This window comes from Solea senegalensis, linkage group LG1 (genome assembly GCF_019176455.1).
Source record: "Solea senegalensis isolate Sse05_10M linkage group LG1, IFAPA_SoseM_1, whole genome shotgun sequence".
Taxonomy (NCBI): Eukaryota; Metazoa; Chordata; class Actinopteri; order Pleuronectiformes; family Soleidae; genus Solea; species Solea senegalensis.
Window position 1 is genome coordinate 23,151,747 of NC_058021.1, and position 19,181 is coordinate 23,170,927.

A 19,181-nucleotide genomic window follows, 5' to 3' on the forward strand; every position below is an offset into this window, starting at 1 on the left:
TTTTTTTTTTTATTAAAAATTTAAAACTGTTTAATTAATTAATGCATTAATATATCTATATCAGGGACGGCGTTTAGCTCACTTGGTAGAGCTGCCACCTCATGTTGAGACTACAGTCCTGACATTTGCGTCTTGATACACACGAGGGAAGCTCTCTTCTGATTTTATTGACTGTGCCAACCAGGCCCATATTTTTAATGTTTTAATGACAAAGAATGTAACATTATAATTTATCAAGTAGTGACGGGTGTGGTGTTCTTGTATTTGTTACCTCTTTAGGAGGCAGAACCTCATTTTCTGAGGAACTGGTTTAGGACTAAGATTCAACAACTGAAGTAAGCAAGTCGTCATCATTTATAATACTGGTAACTTTAGTTGCTCACTTTTTAGGTTGAGGAGCTTGGTGATGTGAGAGCTAACATGATGGAACTGCAGTTGTATCAGGCAGTCAAGACTTCCTGTCAACTTAAACTGCATGCAGCCCTGGAGACAACACACTCACACACACGCGGCTGACAAATAGACACAGCTTACATGACTAAAACAGGAGCTGAACATCGAGCTCTTTCACCACCGATGACGTCGACGACAGCTTCTCTGTGTCAAGTAAACGTTCATCTTATTTAAATAAAACCAAACATGTAAACAACGGCTCACATGACTTTTTCATTAGCATTTTCCAATTAGAGGATTAAACGAAAAGCTCGGAGGTAAGTAACCGTGAAGATAAGATTTTCAAAAACGACGGTTGAGCACATGTTTTTTGTGCCGAGGGATGAAGGGACAGGAACGTTGTCATTGGACATGTGGAATATCACACTTAAAGGGATAGATTAGGGTTTTTTATGCAGTGTCGTTGAACGATGAACCACAACAACTTGACACACCTGTAACACATCTGAAATACACATGTAAACCTGTAATTCACCTGTAAATCTGTAACACACATGTACACCCCTGTAAACCTGTAATACACCTGTACACATCTGTAATACACCTGTACACACCTGTAACACACATGTACACACCTGTAAACCTGTAATACACCTGTAAACCTGTAACACACCTGTAATACATCTGTAATACACCTGTACACACCTATAAAACACATGTACACACCTGTAATACACATGTACACACCTGTACACATCTGTAATGCACCTGTACACACCTGTAATACACATGTACACACCTGTACACACCTTTAACACACAACTGAAATACAGAGATGAAGGGAAAATTAGCCACTTAGCAAAAAGACTCACAAAATAAATCATATGTCAAGAATATGCTTGCTGCTTTATTTCAGTGTTATATTACATTTTCAGACTGGAAACTGATTTGTAAACCACTCACTCTCCCACACCAAAGTCCATAGAGAAAATGATCATTTCTTATGGAGCCCCAGACATGACATGGTAAAAAAAATAAAATAAATTGTGCCCATGAAATAGCTATAACGTGCACACAAAATACTACTTTGTGGCCACAAAGTAGGTATAATGTGCACACGAAATACTAATTAATAATATTACCATTCCTGGACACCTGGGGGGTATTTCATCAAGCATGCTAAAGGCAAAGCCAAGCTTAAATGGCCAAGTCTGGCTAATATGAGTGAGAGTTTGGTTCCATCAAAGAGGCTGAGATTAGCCCCAACTCAGTAACCATGGAAACTATGACTCTGACTAAGCCTCAACCATGGCTAAGCCATAACTGTGGCTCAGGTTTCCGTTCCATCAATCTGAGCCTCAACCCTGTTCCACCAAGGTGGCTAATGTGAATGCCAGCCAAGTAACCATGGTAACTTATGCTGCCAGGCAACCTGGTCTGTAGCAGGCTAAAAGTGAAGCTTAGCGCCATCTATGATCAAAGAATGTCCAATAGACAGAAACAGAGACAACTGTCATGGAATGATAAAATAACATGATAAACATAAAATATGTAATAAAATGTATTAAAGAAATTATTTATACTAATAATTATATATTATATATTGTATAATATTAAGTACATTAAAGAACATTATCACCTAAATAAAATATAATAAAAATAAGACACAAATAAATACAAAATTAAACTAATTAGCAAAAAATTATAATAAAAGGAAATCTAAAGAGATCATCATTCTTTTGATGTAACAAGGGTTAGGGCCTCTGATTGATAGGAGATAGATGATTGATTTGCTGTCACCTGTATTCACTTACTGTAATAGGGGTCCTCGTCTCCATTGAATTGCTTGATTTGCTAAAATGATTCTAGATAAATAATAACTTTTTTACAATCAATAGATCTGTCATATGATTATTTCCTATAGAATGATAACCAACATTGCATTTCTTCATGTAATAATCTACCATCAATTGTATGATAAATGTGATGAGTCATGTAAAATACTTTGATTAAATGTAGCCTATTATTATCAAAAATGTAAGCAAGTTAACTTTATATAGCACATTTTAGCACAAGGTGATTCAAAGTGCTTTACATAAAATACAATGAAAATACAACAATTCAACATATAGCATCTGGGACAAAATACAGCATGTAAAAATGACAGGCTTAAATGAAAATGATATCAATTCTATACAATTGGCCATGCAGGAAATAAATTAAAGCTATCCCATCGATTTGCATAACATTCAGCTGATAAATGTGATGAATATCACTTTCTAACATTACTACTAGGGCTGCCAAATGATAAAATATGGAGAATTTCACATAAATTGCAGTGAAACAATAATGCTATCTTAATTATGTTCATATGAATGTTACTTATTAGGGTTGTCTTTTCCTTTTAATTTTAGGGATTTGGTTGCATTAATAGGTCCACATAATTGATTAGTTTAAAACAAAAACCATCAAGAAATCAATTGGCATATTATTGTCTACATATATTTTGTCCCTTTGATGGAGGATTTATATAACATGATGATGCTGAAATACTTCATTTTCTTTGTCACTTACGCATTTAGCCTGTCGGCAATATTCTGCCACGCCACATCCCTCGCTTTATTGATTGCCGCGGTATTGCCCTTCTTTCAGATTATGTGGCTGTAATCCTCATATACCTCCATGAGGAGGGTTTGCTCCGCTGCGGAGAACATCTCTGCACGCTTGTTTCCCTTGCTTTTCGGCATTTTTTACAGTTTCCGCGCTCGACTAGAATGGCCTTTTTATTTTCCCTGTGGGCGTGCACAAGTTGAGGCTTAACAGTTGAGGCTTGACTAAGCGTCAGGTGGAGCCAGCTGATTTCACTTGATGGAACGGCTTGGAGCTAGATTGGGAGGTGGAGCTTAGTCAAGCTTCAAGCTTACACCTAAGTCTGGCAATTCTTGGCTACGTTGATGGAATACCCCCCTGGGTAAGCAAATCGACCAGTGTTCTGTTTAGAGTTGTCACAATACCAAAATGAGTAACCACGATACTATACCAGACAAAGAATCACGGTTCTGGGTAGTATCGCGATACTGCGGCCTTTTTTGATTATTATTATTTTTATGAACTGCAATATATTTGTACAAGTTATAAATACTTATTAATTACTTCTGTTGTTTGGTGCATGATAAACATATAACATATATATAATCATTCAGTTTATTTTGCACATTAATTTATGTTTAACTAATATAAATAATCAACTAGGATAACAAATCCACTGTCTTTTTGAAAAATCTATTTGACAATAATGCTTATTTTCCAACATAATGAACCATAAAGAACAAAATACAATAAACAGGAAGTGATTCCCTGTGAAAACTACATTTTTATGCCTTTTCTATGTGCTTTATACTTTGACATCCTTTAACTCTTCATTCCTCAGCCTGTACACGGAGCATATAGCCTAATATCAGCCAATACTAACCTGGTATTCGACATATAAATGTGGGTGACGACACTGCAGGTGTTTTATGAGGTTGGATGTGTTCCCTCCTTTGGCTCCTATAGCTTGGTGGCAGCGCCTGCACAGTGGACGACCACGTCTATTGCTTTACCGTCTGTGCCTCGTTTAAACCAAACTACTTCCAAATACGACTTTTGGCGTTTTTTGTTTGTTTTTTTGAGCAAAGTTTGCGGTGCCACTGACGACGACGCGGTAGACTCGCCGCTCGAGCTCGGTGCTTCTGCCATGGTGAGTGTGTTATCTCGTGTTTGTGACTCAAAGCCGTGCGCGCGCCTCGGCGAGACAGAACTTTAGCTTGTTGTTTGTTTTGAAACGAATTTCTATCAAGCGGAGCTGTCTTCATGGAGTTCGTTCTTGCCGGCAGAAACACACAAACAGCCAATCAGCTAACAGACGGGCGGACCCAGCGTGCGGAAACAGCCTATCATATCCCCGAACATCACCAGTAACAGGCAAACAGCCAATCATTCAGCAGCTGTGTAGTTCGGTTGCAGTAGTTGCAATGTGGGTTTGTTTATGAGGGAGTAGCATGCAGTGAGAAGCCGGGAGGAGAGTAGAGGCGGCCGCTATGTACCAAAAACTGGCACCGGTAGTATAGTAATCCACGGTAGTACCGTCGTGTAGAATTTCTAGTATAGTAGGAACCGTTACGATTTGGCACCGAGGGGTACCGTGGGTATCATGCAACAACATTTGTGTTGTTATTGTCGTACCTGCGCCGGTAAAGAAACCTGCCTCTCAATATTCTGTTTAAATGCCTCTCTGTAATAATGGTCCTAGCAATGACAGGCTTTTCAGAACGTCTTTGTAGCTCCTTCCCAGCCTAAAATAAAACTCTATCACGCTATCTCTGTCCATCGTGTAGCTTTAGCCACTCTACTCCCTCTACCTTTGACCTTAGAGGAGGTGCGCTTGATTTGCTTACCCAACTGTCCTGAGAAAATAATATTATTAATTAGTTTTTCGTGCGCACGTGATACTTCGTGGCCACGAAATAGTATTTTGTGCACACGTTATAGCTATTTCGTGGGCACAATTTATTTTATTTTTTTACCATGTCATGTCCGTGGCTCTGTAATGTTTAGCTCAAGGGGACACAGGAGCTGGTGGTCCTCTGCTGCCTCGTGTGGTCACTTTGTGTCACTGAGGTCAATCTGAACAAAGGATTTCAAACACCAAAGAGACAAAATAAGACATTTGAACTGAACAGCTCCTGTGCTGCTGTGATGTAAAACCACTGTTTTTCTCTCTGGCGTTTGGTGTGGGAGAGTGAGGCGTGTACAGCCCAGGCGTGTAGACAGAAACAGTAGTTTCAGGTCAGAGAAAATCCTTTTAAGAGCGATATTAATCAGAAAACATATTCTTCAGATGTTGTAGACAAGATAAGAGAAGACTTATCTTATCACCACTGGTAGAAATGTCTCAAACTTTAAGTTTCCATGTTTGATAAACAGCTGATAATTATGCAAAACACTGACATCATGATCATCAAGTCCCCGGTGATGAGGAGAAGCAGCAAAAACAGCAGCACAGTCTATTTCAGAAGGTAAACGTCCCCGGAGGAGAGCGTGAAATGTAAGCACTTAGGGGAAGGGCCGGGCTCATTATAAAATCAATGCTCTCAGGACCACTCTCATTTAAAAACACGGCGGTGAAAAGGTCGGGGATCTCCATCTAATTCTTTGCTGGAAAAAGCCACTTAATATTGGATTCTTTAAATTAAATTTCACACCCAGCTATTCCGGCCAAAGGATAATTACAGTGACCTGTTGGATCGGTGATATTGCAGCAGGAGGATCGAGGAGAGTCAGAATTCACTGCGTGGAGTCGGTCTGATCATCACACGGCGAGTTTGTGAAAGTCAAAGACAACTTTCTTTATCTGTGGTGCGTTTACGTCAGATTCTATGCAAACTTTCACAACACTGACTTGGAAAAATTTTCTCGCAGAATCTCTTAGATGCACCTTCAAAAAAGTTATGTTAACACACCCAAAATGTGTTTTTTTAATGTTTTAAACCAACATCAGTCCTTTCCACAGGTATCAAATATTAATGAATTTAAAAAAATGTTACCCTTACGTTTTTGTCATGATGCGTTATCAATATTTTTTTTGGCAATGTCATATTTCACGTTTACGCACCTAGACATAAAAACACCACAAAAATTAAGCTACAAAAATTGTATACATTATTTAAGCCAACATCAGTCCTCATCATACATGTCAAACATGAATGCATTAATAAAGTTTTTAACCCTTCAATTGCCAAGTTTTTGTCCGTAGAGTGTGTTAGTGTGAGTATTTTTAATTACTGTTATTTACAATACATTAAAAATAATATAATATTACATGATAAAAAATGAGAATGCACACCCTGGCATATTTCTTTAACAATATGCCTAAAAAAAACATAAAATATTCAACATTAAAAGCCAAAAACACAAAAATGTGTCTAGGAGTGTTTAAAGGTTAACTAGCAATACTTAACTAACACAACCTGCAAATAATCATCTATAGTTAACTACTGTACATTCATAACTTATTGGCTAAAATCACACACTGGGTCTTTAAATTAAATACATTTTACACTTAAAGTCTGATACATTTTTATTTCGCATCTTAATACCAAAAGTAATTTAGGATACTTTAGGACAAAGTTTAGTCATGGCATCTTTTACGTTAACTAGCGATACTTACCTAACACAACCCACAAATAATCAGCTAACTACTGTACATTGCGACAAATGACAAAGATTTTTGACGTTACGTTGAAATTTGACATAAGGACGGTGCAGTGCAACCTCCTACCTGATAAGTGGCAGTAGCATCACCGCTGGTGTCCGTTCCCAGGTTGGTGAGCTTCTCCTTGAGCTTGTGGTGGGAGCGATGGCGGAGGCAGTAGACAGTGGTGGAGGCCAGCAGTACGCCGACGATGCACAGGATGGACACGACAGTCAGGATGAGGAACTTGGTGGACTCGGCCTGACTGAACTTGGACGGGATCTGGTTGATCTGGCTTTCCTGTGGGCGACAGGGGAATTTTTTTTTTTTTAAACATTCGTTTTGTTGTTTTTTTTCAGGCAGCATTTGTTTTTTCCTGAAACCAAATGAGACCATATTTAAATGAGAGGGTGAAGCATGAGGGCTGTTCATGACCTGTCACCTGTCAATCACAAAGACGCCATGCCCTAAAACAGAACTTCCTTTATATTCTATGGAACAAAATGGAAGCTGTAATGAATAATTAAAAACTACCTTAAAACTAAAATGTTTATTAACAGCAACATTGCTTTGTTACTGTACACACATATAACACACCTGCACACCTGTTACACACCTGTACTCACTTATAACACACATATAACACACCTGTACACCTGTTACACACCCGTACACACCCGTACACACCTATAACACACCTGTACACACCTATACACCTGTTACACACCTGTACACACCTATAACACACCTGTACACCTGTTACACATCTGCACACACCTATAACACACCTGTTATACACCCGTACACACCTGTAATAAATACATTGACCTAAAACTTAAATATCTACTTCTTTCTGGCACAAAATTCAAGCACTTTCAATGACCCATGTCTATTTAGGACGATTTTCAAAAAATGTCAAGTGCCTTGAACATATATTTTTTTTCAAATTCACAAATTTTTTTGGATCAATCCTACACTTTCTTCAGATGGTTCAGCCTACATCATCTACATCCGAAGGTGATGAAGAGGAATAAATCATACTGTTGTTTTCTCGAGTATTTGCTACAACACCTGTGCGTGAAGTATTCAGAAACTCCTCTTTAGCTGTTATTGAAAGAAATTTCCTTGAAAAGTGTCTCACAGACTCCGACCTTCTCACTGTCTCGCCTGCTGCTTGAGTAAACACAATGGACACACACACACACACACACACACGAACAGTGTCTGACGAAAGTCTCTGAACTGCTTCTGGAGAGCGTTTTTGTTTTAATTGAACTGTTCATTATAAGCTTTGCCTTTGCTGTTCGTTTCCAGCGAGCTTGACATAATGGGCCCGCTTCATTTCACCCGACTATAAAGAGTTAACAATGGGCGACATCATTTCCCGTCATTACACACACACACGGCATAATGATCTTGACAACAAAAAAAACCCTGGGCAGGAACTAAAAGAGAGGAGACAATGACAAGACTCACAATTCCACCTGACAAAGAATCGTCAATAGCGATCCATCGCTAAAGAAGAAGAAACTAGGACTGACTTCAGCTCCATCCACATTTCGCCTTAGCGGGCGCTATAGAGCCCCGGAGTGACACAGGGGTCAACGTTTGACAAAGTTATATGGCACTTTCTGTTTGGTGGTGAATGGTCGGAATTCGTCAAACTTCCGATGGTTGCCGTGGCCACACCCTTTTGAATCCGGAAAACCTTTCGATAACTTTTTGTCTTTGATGTGTCTAGTACAATTTGTCGTTAGGGTTAGTTATGAATTTTTAAACGTGCTGAGACTCAGCAAATCGCCAAGAAGGGGCACCAAATTCAAGATGGCCGACTTAGGGTTAACCCTAACCCTCAATGCAACAGGACAATCGGTAAAACAAACTGCTTACAATTTTTGAAAAAAAGTTTGGTCAAATTAGACGAAACACTGGAAGAAAGTGGTTGTGTTCTGTCGTGAATGTGCTACTCTACTATACCACTAGGTGGCACTGTTGTAAAGCAGATAGGACACAGTAAAGAGACCTGTGAAAGACAGTAATTATGACGTCTTATTATGCTACACGACTGCTCAACTCCCATTTGTATTGTCAATGTTTAAGTAAAACAGCGTTGTTCAAGATTCTAGCTCAATCTACATTACGAAAGGTTAAAGATACACTCGTCAGAATGGTATAAATTCAGTCACCACTTCAGCCAAAAATACAACACTGCATTGGATTAGACCGGATTTCTTCTTCTATGGACCTGCAACCTCAAAGCTCAGGGGCGGGAACTGTTGAAAAGGCGGAGAACATCTCAGCTAGTTTGGATCCAGTTGAACGTAAACATGCAGTAGTTCGACTACAATTCGCATTAACTAAGTGTGTTAGTCCAATTTTGAGAATTCTGATTTATTACAGTTTTGGTCAGATGTCACATAAAGTTGTGAGTGGTAGAATTTGCAGCTAGTTAGCACCATTCTATGTAAAATTCTAAATATTACATACTTTAAGCTAATAGCATAAATTCCTGTAGGTTAGTTTGGGTCCAGTTGAACGTAAACATGCAACAGTTTGACTCCAATACTCCAATACTCCAAGGTTTCCAGTTGTCACACATTAAATTGACTTTTCTGGAAGCTAGCTAGAACCATTCTATTTCCATAAACTTCAAACATTTAATGTTCAATTGGACCCAAATAAACCAAAACAACTTGTTAATACTGGTCCAAGCTGTTAAAAACATGTAGAAAATCCAGGCTAATTTTGGTCCAGTTGAATGTAAACATGCAATAGTTTGCCGCCAATTTTTATTATCTGAGTGTGAAATCCGATTTAGTTGGACTAAAAGTTTGGGCGGGAGGCAGGACAGAAAGTAGAACAGTCCAATAATATTAAGAAAAAATCCCTGGGTAGGCGGGAAAAGGGGCGGATCAACCTCAGACACGAACTGTTGAGGAACCCCCCCCAACAGCCCTTCGCAATTTCACCCCCCCCGCCATGATTACATTCATTCATTGCTGCCACATTCAGCACCTGATAGAGAAAGACCCACAATGGGGTGGGGACAGACGGGGGGGACAGTTCTTTGTGGGGGCGTCCACTTTGCTTCTAAGCCATACTGTAAGAGACGCTCGCATAGTAATGAGGCGACGCTGAAAAGGAAACACTTTTTTTCCACTTAATAATAAAAATAATAATAAAAGTGGTGGAACAATTTTTTTTACGGATCCGCCAATTTCATTTCGCCAATTGTGTACATTAGCGTTTACTTTTTAAAGACCTATGGCTATGTTCTTTACACGATACCGATAATCAGGTAAAATACAAAATGCAATTTTTGATACCGGTTTTGTGCAATATACACAACATGTAGCAGATTTAAAACATTAAGCACTTAACACTGTAAAGAACGTAAAAACTTATGAACTTTTGAACATTGGCAAAAACAACAGAAGTTAACAGAAAATTAGCTAAATTAAAATGCGATCTTTGCGATTTTTTTAAATGATTAACTGTTCATTGTACCTAACATCTAATCTGATACACATTTCTTTAGTATTGATAAGAAAATATCTTTTTAAATAACGGTAGTGCAGTGTTTTAGAAACTGCGACTTACGACCGAGCATGTTCATGAATCAGTAACAAACGTAGCGCGTATGTTACATTTGTAAATCTTGCATTAGATGTCCACGAAAGCAGACACAAACGACAGTGCGTGTATTTCTTATGTTTCTTTACATTAATGTAGAAAACACTGCGACACAAACAAATGTTTACGCTCAGCTCGGTCGTTAATAACAAGCGGCCACTCATCTCCCGCCAGTGAGACGGGTTTCTCTCTCTCTCACTCTCTTAACCCACGAATCAAGCTTAATTTGTCATTTTACTCCCGAGTCGTCGTCTCATTGTTTTTTGTCAAATTAAGTCTCTTGGAGAGCGATGGCGTCCTGCTGCAGCGAGTAATGGCCCATAATTCAAAGCTCTAACTGTAACAGCTCAGTCATCTTGCACAGGACAGATGTGCCCGGCGCACACACACACACACACACGCACACGGATTACAACTCCTTCCTCGGCCTCTTCATCATGGCTGCCTAACTAAATGTAGCTCAACCTCAACTGCTTAATGAACTAGTTGACAATAACTCAGTAACGATTCAGTCACTTTTTCTAAATAAGAAAATTGTTGTTGTTTTTTTTACAAATATAACACAACATGTTACTCAGATTTTCACACGTTACTCTTTTACTTTTAGACTCTTCTGCCGCTTCACTCGAGTAAAGCTAACAGCTAAGCTAACAGGTGAGTCAGCAGATTTGTAAGTTCCTCTGCCATCTACAGATAAGAACGTGAAATTGTTTCACAAGTCAAGTTTCCAGATGCCTTGGTGTTTTGAGTGTCCGCTAAAAGCTAAGCTAACAGGTGTGGCAGCGCATTATTTCATCCATTAGCTTAGCCGTCAGCTTCACCAGAGCTAATGGCTAAGCTAACAGGTGAGTCAACAGATTTGTTAGTTAGTTTGACATCTACAGGTAGGAACAAATACTTCCATAACTTTCAGAGGCCGTCTTTGTGTCTCAAGTGTCCGCTAACAGCTAAGCTAACAGGTGAGTCAGCACATTTGTTTATTACTCTGCCATCTATGCAGAAGAACATACAATACTTCCACACACGCATTTGTATTGTGATTGTCCGTTACCAGCTAAGCTAACTGGTGAGTCAGCACATTTTGTTCCCCTGATGTCTCTTCTGCCGTTAGCTCTGGTGAAGCTAATGGCTGAGCTAACCGATTTGACTGTTACATTGCCATCTACACGGAAGAACATACAATACTTCCACAAGTCCAATATTGAGTTCTTCGTTGCCTTGTGTGTCTGCTAACAGCTAAGCTAACAGATGAGTCAGCAGATTTGTCTGTTACTTAGCCACATACGGGGAAGATACTTCCATGTGAAGATTTTCGGATTATTTGGTATATATATGTACATACATACATTTTATTAACTGAAATATCATATATGTATATATACTACATTTTGCTACAGAAATTCATAAAAAATAGCATTAGGAGTAGGATTATCCCTTGGTTTAGCAGGTACTTTTCTTAGTCATGTTTTCCATAATCCTGCTGCTTTACAAGAAAAATAAACCAACACATCTTCAGTTATTATTTATAAGAGAAATTCACTGAGATGTCAAAACAAACACCCTGTATTTGTTTATCTTCTTAATTGTTGCTTAAAAACAGCTCGGCAGCCTCTTCAGTGACGACACACTGACGGTGAAACCTAAATGTTCCTCGAAGGAGCAGAGAGAGATTTGTCACAAGCGACCGCTGCTCGTGCCGCCGCGGCGCCACCTCTGCTCCGTGTCTGATAACGAGAGGTTATCTGCTGTGAGTCTGCAGCTCTGAGGCCGAAAAACACAAGGTTTCAGTGTGAAGAAGAATAACTGTGGAACTGTTTCACCCGTCAACATCCCAGATTTTTAATCTGTAATCTCCTGCAGATTATCATCACTCAGATGATGCATTTGGAGGAAAAAAATGGCCCCAAAAAAATTATGAAAAGGGTAAAATCTCAACGTCTCAGGAGGACGTTTTAACGTCCCCCGTACTAACTCTGCTGCCAACAAGGTTCTTACATTTATCTCACATAAGAAAATGTGATTTTTGGCTGCTGGGTTCAGCCCTTTTCACACACACACGCACGCACACACACACACACACTACACACACACACACACACACACACACACACACACACAGGCATCCCTGAAAGGGAGTGGAACAAACAAAAAAAAAACACCTCTGAAAAAGCAAGGGAAACAGAACGCACCACTGTAACACTGATTATCTGGACTAGATTTAACTTATTATTTTTATTATTATACATTTTATAATAAATATCTCCGCCGTTTTTTTCCCTCCAAATAACTTTTTACATGTATTTATTTAACATGTGTGTGAAAGTGTTTCCACAGCGCACACAAACACAACTAAAATCATCTATCTCGTTGTTGAATACAATGACATCATCGGCATATAAAGAGAGAGAATTGGGGGCGGAATTAGGTGGATTTTTTACTACTTAATGCGTAAGACGAGGGGTTTGGCCGTGTGTGTGTGTGCGTGTGGATTAGCCGGCTCTCGTTAGACAAAAGGCAGATGGATTTGCACAGCTCTGGCTTTTTTTATTCAGAGCGGGTGAGAAAAGGTCAGAGAGAGAGCGGCACTCGGCCATTGTCTCACCGCCGCTACGTAGAGGAAACAAAGATAGAAATATTATCGGTTCCTTTTTTTTTTATGTCCGATTCATCGTTGCTGTTGAAAAAGTAAAAAAAAAAGTTGGAGCCACAGTTTGGTTTTTGTACTATATACACATATACATACATATATGTATACATATATGTATGTATATGTGTATATATAATACATATATATGTATATGTGTATATGTGTATATATGCATGCATGTATGTTTATATATATAAATAAACGTCACAGCACATGAACATCGAATACACGTTCATGCACACACACCCACTCAAATACACACTTTCATCTCTAATCCAGAACAACTCTCTTTATAAACCGACGATATCACCAAATTTGTCTTTATCACATAACTGCATACACACAGGATAAGGATGAGGAAACACGGGGACGTCATGAATTTGATTTAAAAAAAACAACGTCTAAAAAACTGTGTCTATGTTTCTCAGCGATAAAAAACAACCATGAGATAAAAGTCGTTTTTTAAATAAATTTGCACTCAAAGAGTAAAAAGCAGCAGTGATTTCCGTTTAATCTGAGCGTGACAATCCCACTTCTCCTGCTGCACTACGTTACAAGAAAATATATCAGAAAATGCTATCAAATAAAAATGGACTTGCAGTAAATGAAGTGAATTCAGCAGAGGGATGGATGAATGAATGAATGAATGAATGAATGACTTGAGAGGAGAGCGGGATTTTTTTCCCTCAAATATTTGCAGAATAAAATAAATAAATAATGAATTCCTACCAACAATCCACGGTGAGGTCGTGCAGCACACGCCTCCTCCTCCTAATCCCAATCCCAGTCCGACTGCACCGAGCAGGAGGAGGAGGAGGAGGAGAGAGTTTCATCCTCTCCATCTTTTCCTCCTTTGAGAAGTAAAAGATAAAAAGAAAGTTCCCAGCTTTCCTTTCTTTCTTTTTGCTGTTTGTTTCATCCATTTTTTTTTTCCTCGGCGCCGTTGAGGATGAGCTTGGACACGGAGAGAGGGGAAGACGAGACGAAGAGAGAGAGGAGAGGAAGGGAGAGACGAGTGAAGACGAGACGAAGAGAGAGAGGAGAGGAAGGGAGGGACGAGTGAAGACGAGACGAGGAGAGAGAGGAGGAAGAGAGAGAACCTCTCTCTGCTCCAACACACACACACACACACACACACAGACTACAAAGTGCACTGTGGGGGCTCCTCCTTATATTCCTCCCATCCCTTCCCTCCACCTCCCGCCTATCTACAGCACATGTCACCTCCCCTCGTTACCATGGCAACGGCCCCACATGTTGCCGACAGGAGGAGAAAGACGAGAGAGGGAGAGAGACAGAAAGAGAGAGAGAGAGAGAGACAGGGAGAATGAGTGAGAGAGGCTTAAAGGGATAATTCGTGCAGTTGTATCAGTAAGTAGCCGTGTCACCATTCTCCGTCTATTCTTCTTCTCTCTTACAGTCTTTTTTCTGGACTCGTCTAGTTTAGTCTAGGATCACCAACTCCTTGAACCCTCGTCTGTTTACTCGGGAAAGTCTGCGTGTGAAGAACGATAGCCCAGGAGAAAATGGCTTCAATTGCATAAAACAAAATGGAAAAAACCAAGACTGAGCTCCATGTTTTGCTCTTGTGTGAAGGAAACAGAAGCCGAGGTGTGTGAAAAGCCAAAACATTGTATCTTCATCTTCAGTCAACAAAAGCCCACGTTTGCCGCCGTGCATCAGCTTTACTTGCAAAGTCAACGTACAGATGTAAAAAAAACGCGACGTACTTGCCAGCGTCCACACTCCGCTCTGGGAGTGTGGACGCTGGCAAGTACGTCGCGTTTTTTTATTCCATCGCATGCGTGGTTGTAAAAAATGAGATGTGGCGTTGCATTCACATGCATCAGGTGTTCAGTCAGAATGGATTATTTTGACTAATTCTCCAGAAGTAGAAGCAGAAGAAAAAGAAGTAAAAGTTACTTTTATTCGACTAAATAATAAAAGCTCAGATCACAGGTCAACATAAACTCTCATTGTAAATACAATGCAAGAATGTTTTAGTTTTTACTTGTGATTTTGTGACCAGTAAATTCACAGCTCGTGTCTTTAATTCCACTGTTGCCATCTACTGTAACTGTACACACATACACACGCGCACACACATTCATCAACAAACAGGGTTAATTAGTTCTTAGCTGCAGAGACTAAAGAAGGAGGATCTGAGTCCATGAAGGACAAACAGCTGCAGCAAACATGGGAGGAGACTGTAGGACTTAGCACTGACTGTGTGTGTGTGTGTGTGCATGTGTGCACACTTTACATGTGTCTTTTTAGTGTTTACATGTCAGTCTTTATTTAATTTTATTTTTAGAGCATGAATATAAAATCCATGTGTTCACATGTGGAAAATAAAATAAGTCAAGATTCAGTTCAATGTCCACTGACATGGATCAGATTATTATGGACTAACCAGGTCAAACATGTGGATTACATCATAGAACAATAATAACAACAGTTTTACTGTAATTGTGTTTAAAATCATCTGATTTGACGACTAACTGTTGAGCTGTAGAAGAAACTGCTGTGTGTGTGGGGGGGATTTCTTAGTTTATCTTTCTATTCAACAACCCCACACACACTCATGTATGCACGCGCACACACACACAAACACTCCAGCTTCTAAACAGACACCCCCCACACCTCCTTTTGTCCCCCTTGGCGACAGCTGGAGGTGGCAGGCAGTGTGCGTGTGAGTGTGTGTGTGTACCCCGCCAGCAGCTCCCTGAAACAAAAAGGTTTTTAGGAAGCTTTTTGGGCGCCAACGTTTCATTTCCCTTCTCCTTTCAGCAGCAGCTCTGTGATTAAAATAATGACGTCACCTTTTTACTCTCCATGATGACTTCAGCAAGAGACAAGCGACGCACCAACACCATCACTACACCTGCTCTGGACTGGAGATGTGTCCAGGGTTTGACCCACGATGAATTCACAAACACTGGGTCGTTCCTTCAGATTTAAAAAAACGAGCACAAAATGTGATTTTTGATCCAAATGTGGACAGAGAAGTACACCACCCATCAACGAGGTCTTGGCGTACATATGGAGCAAGATTATAATCTGTGAACACTCCAATAATCCTTACATGGCCTTGGTTGTATATACATCAGTGTCTTGGATGTTGTTGGCAGCTACGGTGAGAGGTGAGATACCAGAGGTTCTCACGTCGTCTCGGTTGAAGAACCCAGTTCTGGAAACATGGTATGGGGATCCTGCAACTACAGCGGTGTGAATCACAGCGTAACTCATGATACAAAGTATGGTCCATGATACCAATAATATCGCGACACAACGATTCTGTGAAAATCGTCAGATTGCGAGACAATCGTATACGCCGTGATATCTGTTAAACTGAAGATGCTGAAAAGGTGCACATCAGTCCCCTTAGTCCATAGTGTTTCCACTGAGTGGATCGGTTTGGTTTGGTTTGGTTTTCAGGACCAAAATAAGCAGCCACAACAGTTCCATGCTTTACCATCCTTCTCTTTGGAGTACCGGAGTAAAATGTAAAATCCTGAAGTCTTTCCGACGTGGAGTCGTTGAGAAAAGCAAGAGCACAGACAGAAAGACAGAGATTCCTGGAGTTATTAGTCCAGTATGTTGGTGAGTTCGGTTCTCGACAAGCGCTCGACCAAACACTTCACAGTCAACACTTCACATCTTCAAATTCCTGTCAAAAGAATTTCTGAGTTTATTAGTGTAAGGATTATCTGGTGTTGTCTGTTCATTAGTGTGGGCGTGTTCAAAAGGACATGAAGTGTGCTGACGTGTGCGAAGCTTACAGGAACACCAGGAGTGACGCGGCCCTCACTGTCATTAACTGCCGTGCCAACAAAAGACTTCAGAACAACAGTCGCCACATAATGAGCTTGGAAAACATCACTCATCTCACAACCATCTGCTTCTTTGTTCTGACGCCAAACATCCGCGCCGCCATCAGCCGTGTCACATGGACGCCACGTCAGACGGTCCGGACACTGCTCCGGACACGCTACGGAAAAACCACTCGTGTGTGAGCTTTCACACCCACGACCAAACCAATGTCCTTTGTGCAGGGACATATTTTGGATTCCTGACTCACCGTCCTCCCCCACTGCTCTCGTCTTCAGAGATGGCACTCGAGACAAAACAGCCATCATCTGAATGATACGGTAGCCCCGCCCCCCGGCCCTGACACCCCCCCGAGACATAAATCTTCAACGTACAGTAAAGACAGAATAACGTCTGGGTTTGAACGACACAGAGACACTTGAATCTCTTTAACCTCACCTTTATCCTCCACAAACTAACTGTGATTCACGATATAATATGCTTTAAATTTGTCTTATTCAGATTTGTAAACAGAAAAGGGGCGGGGCCTTCTCGAGTTTGTGATATCGGTATCAAAGTTTGTGACATCGGTATCGGAGTTTGTGATATCAGTAGATACTCGAGTTTGTGATATCGGTAGATACTCGAGTTTGTGATATCAGTATCCGAGTTTGTGATATCTGTAGATACTCGAGTTTGTGATATCAGTATCCGAGTTTGTGATATCCGTAGACACTCAAGTTTGTGATATTGGTATCGATAGATACTAAAGTTTGTGACATCGGTAGATACTCAGACTCATGATATCAGCGATTGAACACAAGTGTATTTATTATTTTATCTTTAATTTCTGCAGATAAATGAAAACAATGTAATCTAAATTTTACACACTGCACCTTCAAAGACTCACAGAAAGTTAATGTAAAACTGAGGTGTATTATTTTTTTACATAACTGGACACACAGAGGACAGAGGACACTTTGTTATCGCCTCTGAACCAGACGTCTGGCAACGACGTTCGTTTGTGAAAAAAATTAACTGGAATGGATTCAATATTATTATTGGATGTTTGTCTTATTGGCTTTTAATCTGCTTCTAATGTGTCCAGTCACAAAACTGTGTGTGAGTGTGTGTCAGAGTGACCGACACGCACGCACGCACATGCACGCAAACGCAAACACACACACACACAGTATCTGGTTAAAGTAGAGCAGTAGCATTATTTAGCACTGAGTTCCAGAGTCAGGACAGAGCTGTTGATCAAGGTGAACGCTTGTCTCAGCTCAGCCTCACATTCAATCATTCACACGTCCACCTGCTGCCTGTCTGTGTGTGTGTATGTGTTATTGTTGCCTCAATCCAAGAGTAAAGAAAAAGCAATTGACAGTTCACAGAACTCCAGATACTAAAACATCAATAAGCAACACTGGTACACACTATTTGCTGTTTCTTAATATATTGTTGCCAAGTCCAATAATGTCTTTGACTAAACTTAGAGCTGCTCTCTCAATCTTCTGTCTCTATCTCACCTCCCTTCTGTCCCCCATTTTTTCTTTCACTACACCCTGTTTTGGCAGATTTACCTAAATATCAACTCAACTTCTTTCTTGCAGAAGAACATTTATTTTCTCACAATTCTACAGCCATAAAATCAGAATCATGAAACTCATGGTTAAAGGACAGCTGTGAGTTTAAGAAGGTTAAAAACAGACAAACTAATGCTGCACATTCATCTCGGAGCTGCTTCACTCACTGGGAATCACTCTGCTTCATGAGCTCGGCAGTGTGCTTGTGTGAAAGTGAGGGCGGAGCGGTGGCAGCAAGCCAGGCTGGCAGCGCTGACCCCTCCACTCCCTCCTTCTCCTCTCTCCTCGCTCTCTGCCCAGCTCTGTCACCGCCAGTGCCCTCGCCGCGTCCCAATTTAAGCTAACGGCTCCAACAATTTCACAGTTTAATTTAAACTAATCTGATGAAACCAGCCAATGCTAATGAGGAGGCGTGTGCTTCTGAGGAGAGGAGCGGCGGCCATGTGACCCCTGACACCGAGGAGGTGAGGATATATATAAATGTATATAAATATACATATATATATATATATATATATATGTATATATATATATATATATATATATATATATATATATATATATATATATATATATACACATATATATATATACACATATATATATACATACATGTGTTTGGGATGGAATGATGCATTTGCAGAAACCTCTGATCAGACCTGATCTTGGTTTTTAGTGAGTGATTGCAGTGTTTTGTGGTTTAAAAGCAGTGGCGCTAGTCTGGAAAACAGTGCAATCTTTTCAAAGTTTCATCACCTGATAAAAGCTGCCAAGGTCAGACCTGTGGGAGATTGCTCAGTGGAAAACATTATTTGTGCAGCAGGTCCCTCAGCCTGGAGAGCACTCTGAGAAGAGCAGTGTCTCTTTGTGGCGTTTGAAG

The 19,181-nt window shown here is 40.2% G+C and overlaps 1 protein-coding gene across 1 annotated transcript in view; it reads right to left on the reverse strand.

Annotated features, from left to right (window-relative positions):
* The window catches only part of LOC122767612 (receptor-type tyrosine-protein phosphatase N2-like), a 109,071-nt gene that overhangs the window by 29,542 nt on the left and 60,348 nt on the right, over window positions 1-19,181 (reverse strand). The window contains exon 13 of the mRNA XM_044022995.1: window positions 6,713-6,925. Within this exon, the coding sequence (XP_043878930.1) occupies window positions 6,713-6,925 (213 nt within the window). The remainder of the gene's footprint in view (window positions 1-6,712; window positions 6,926-19,181) is intronic.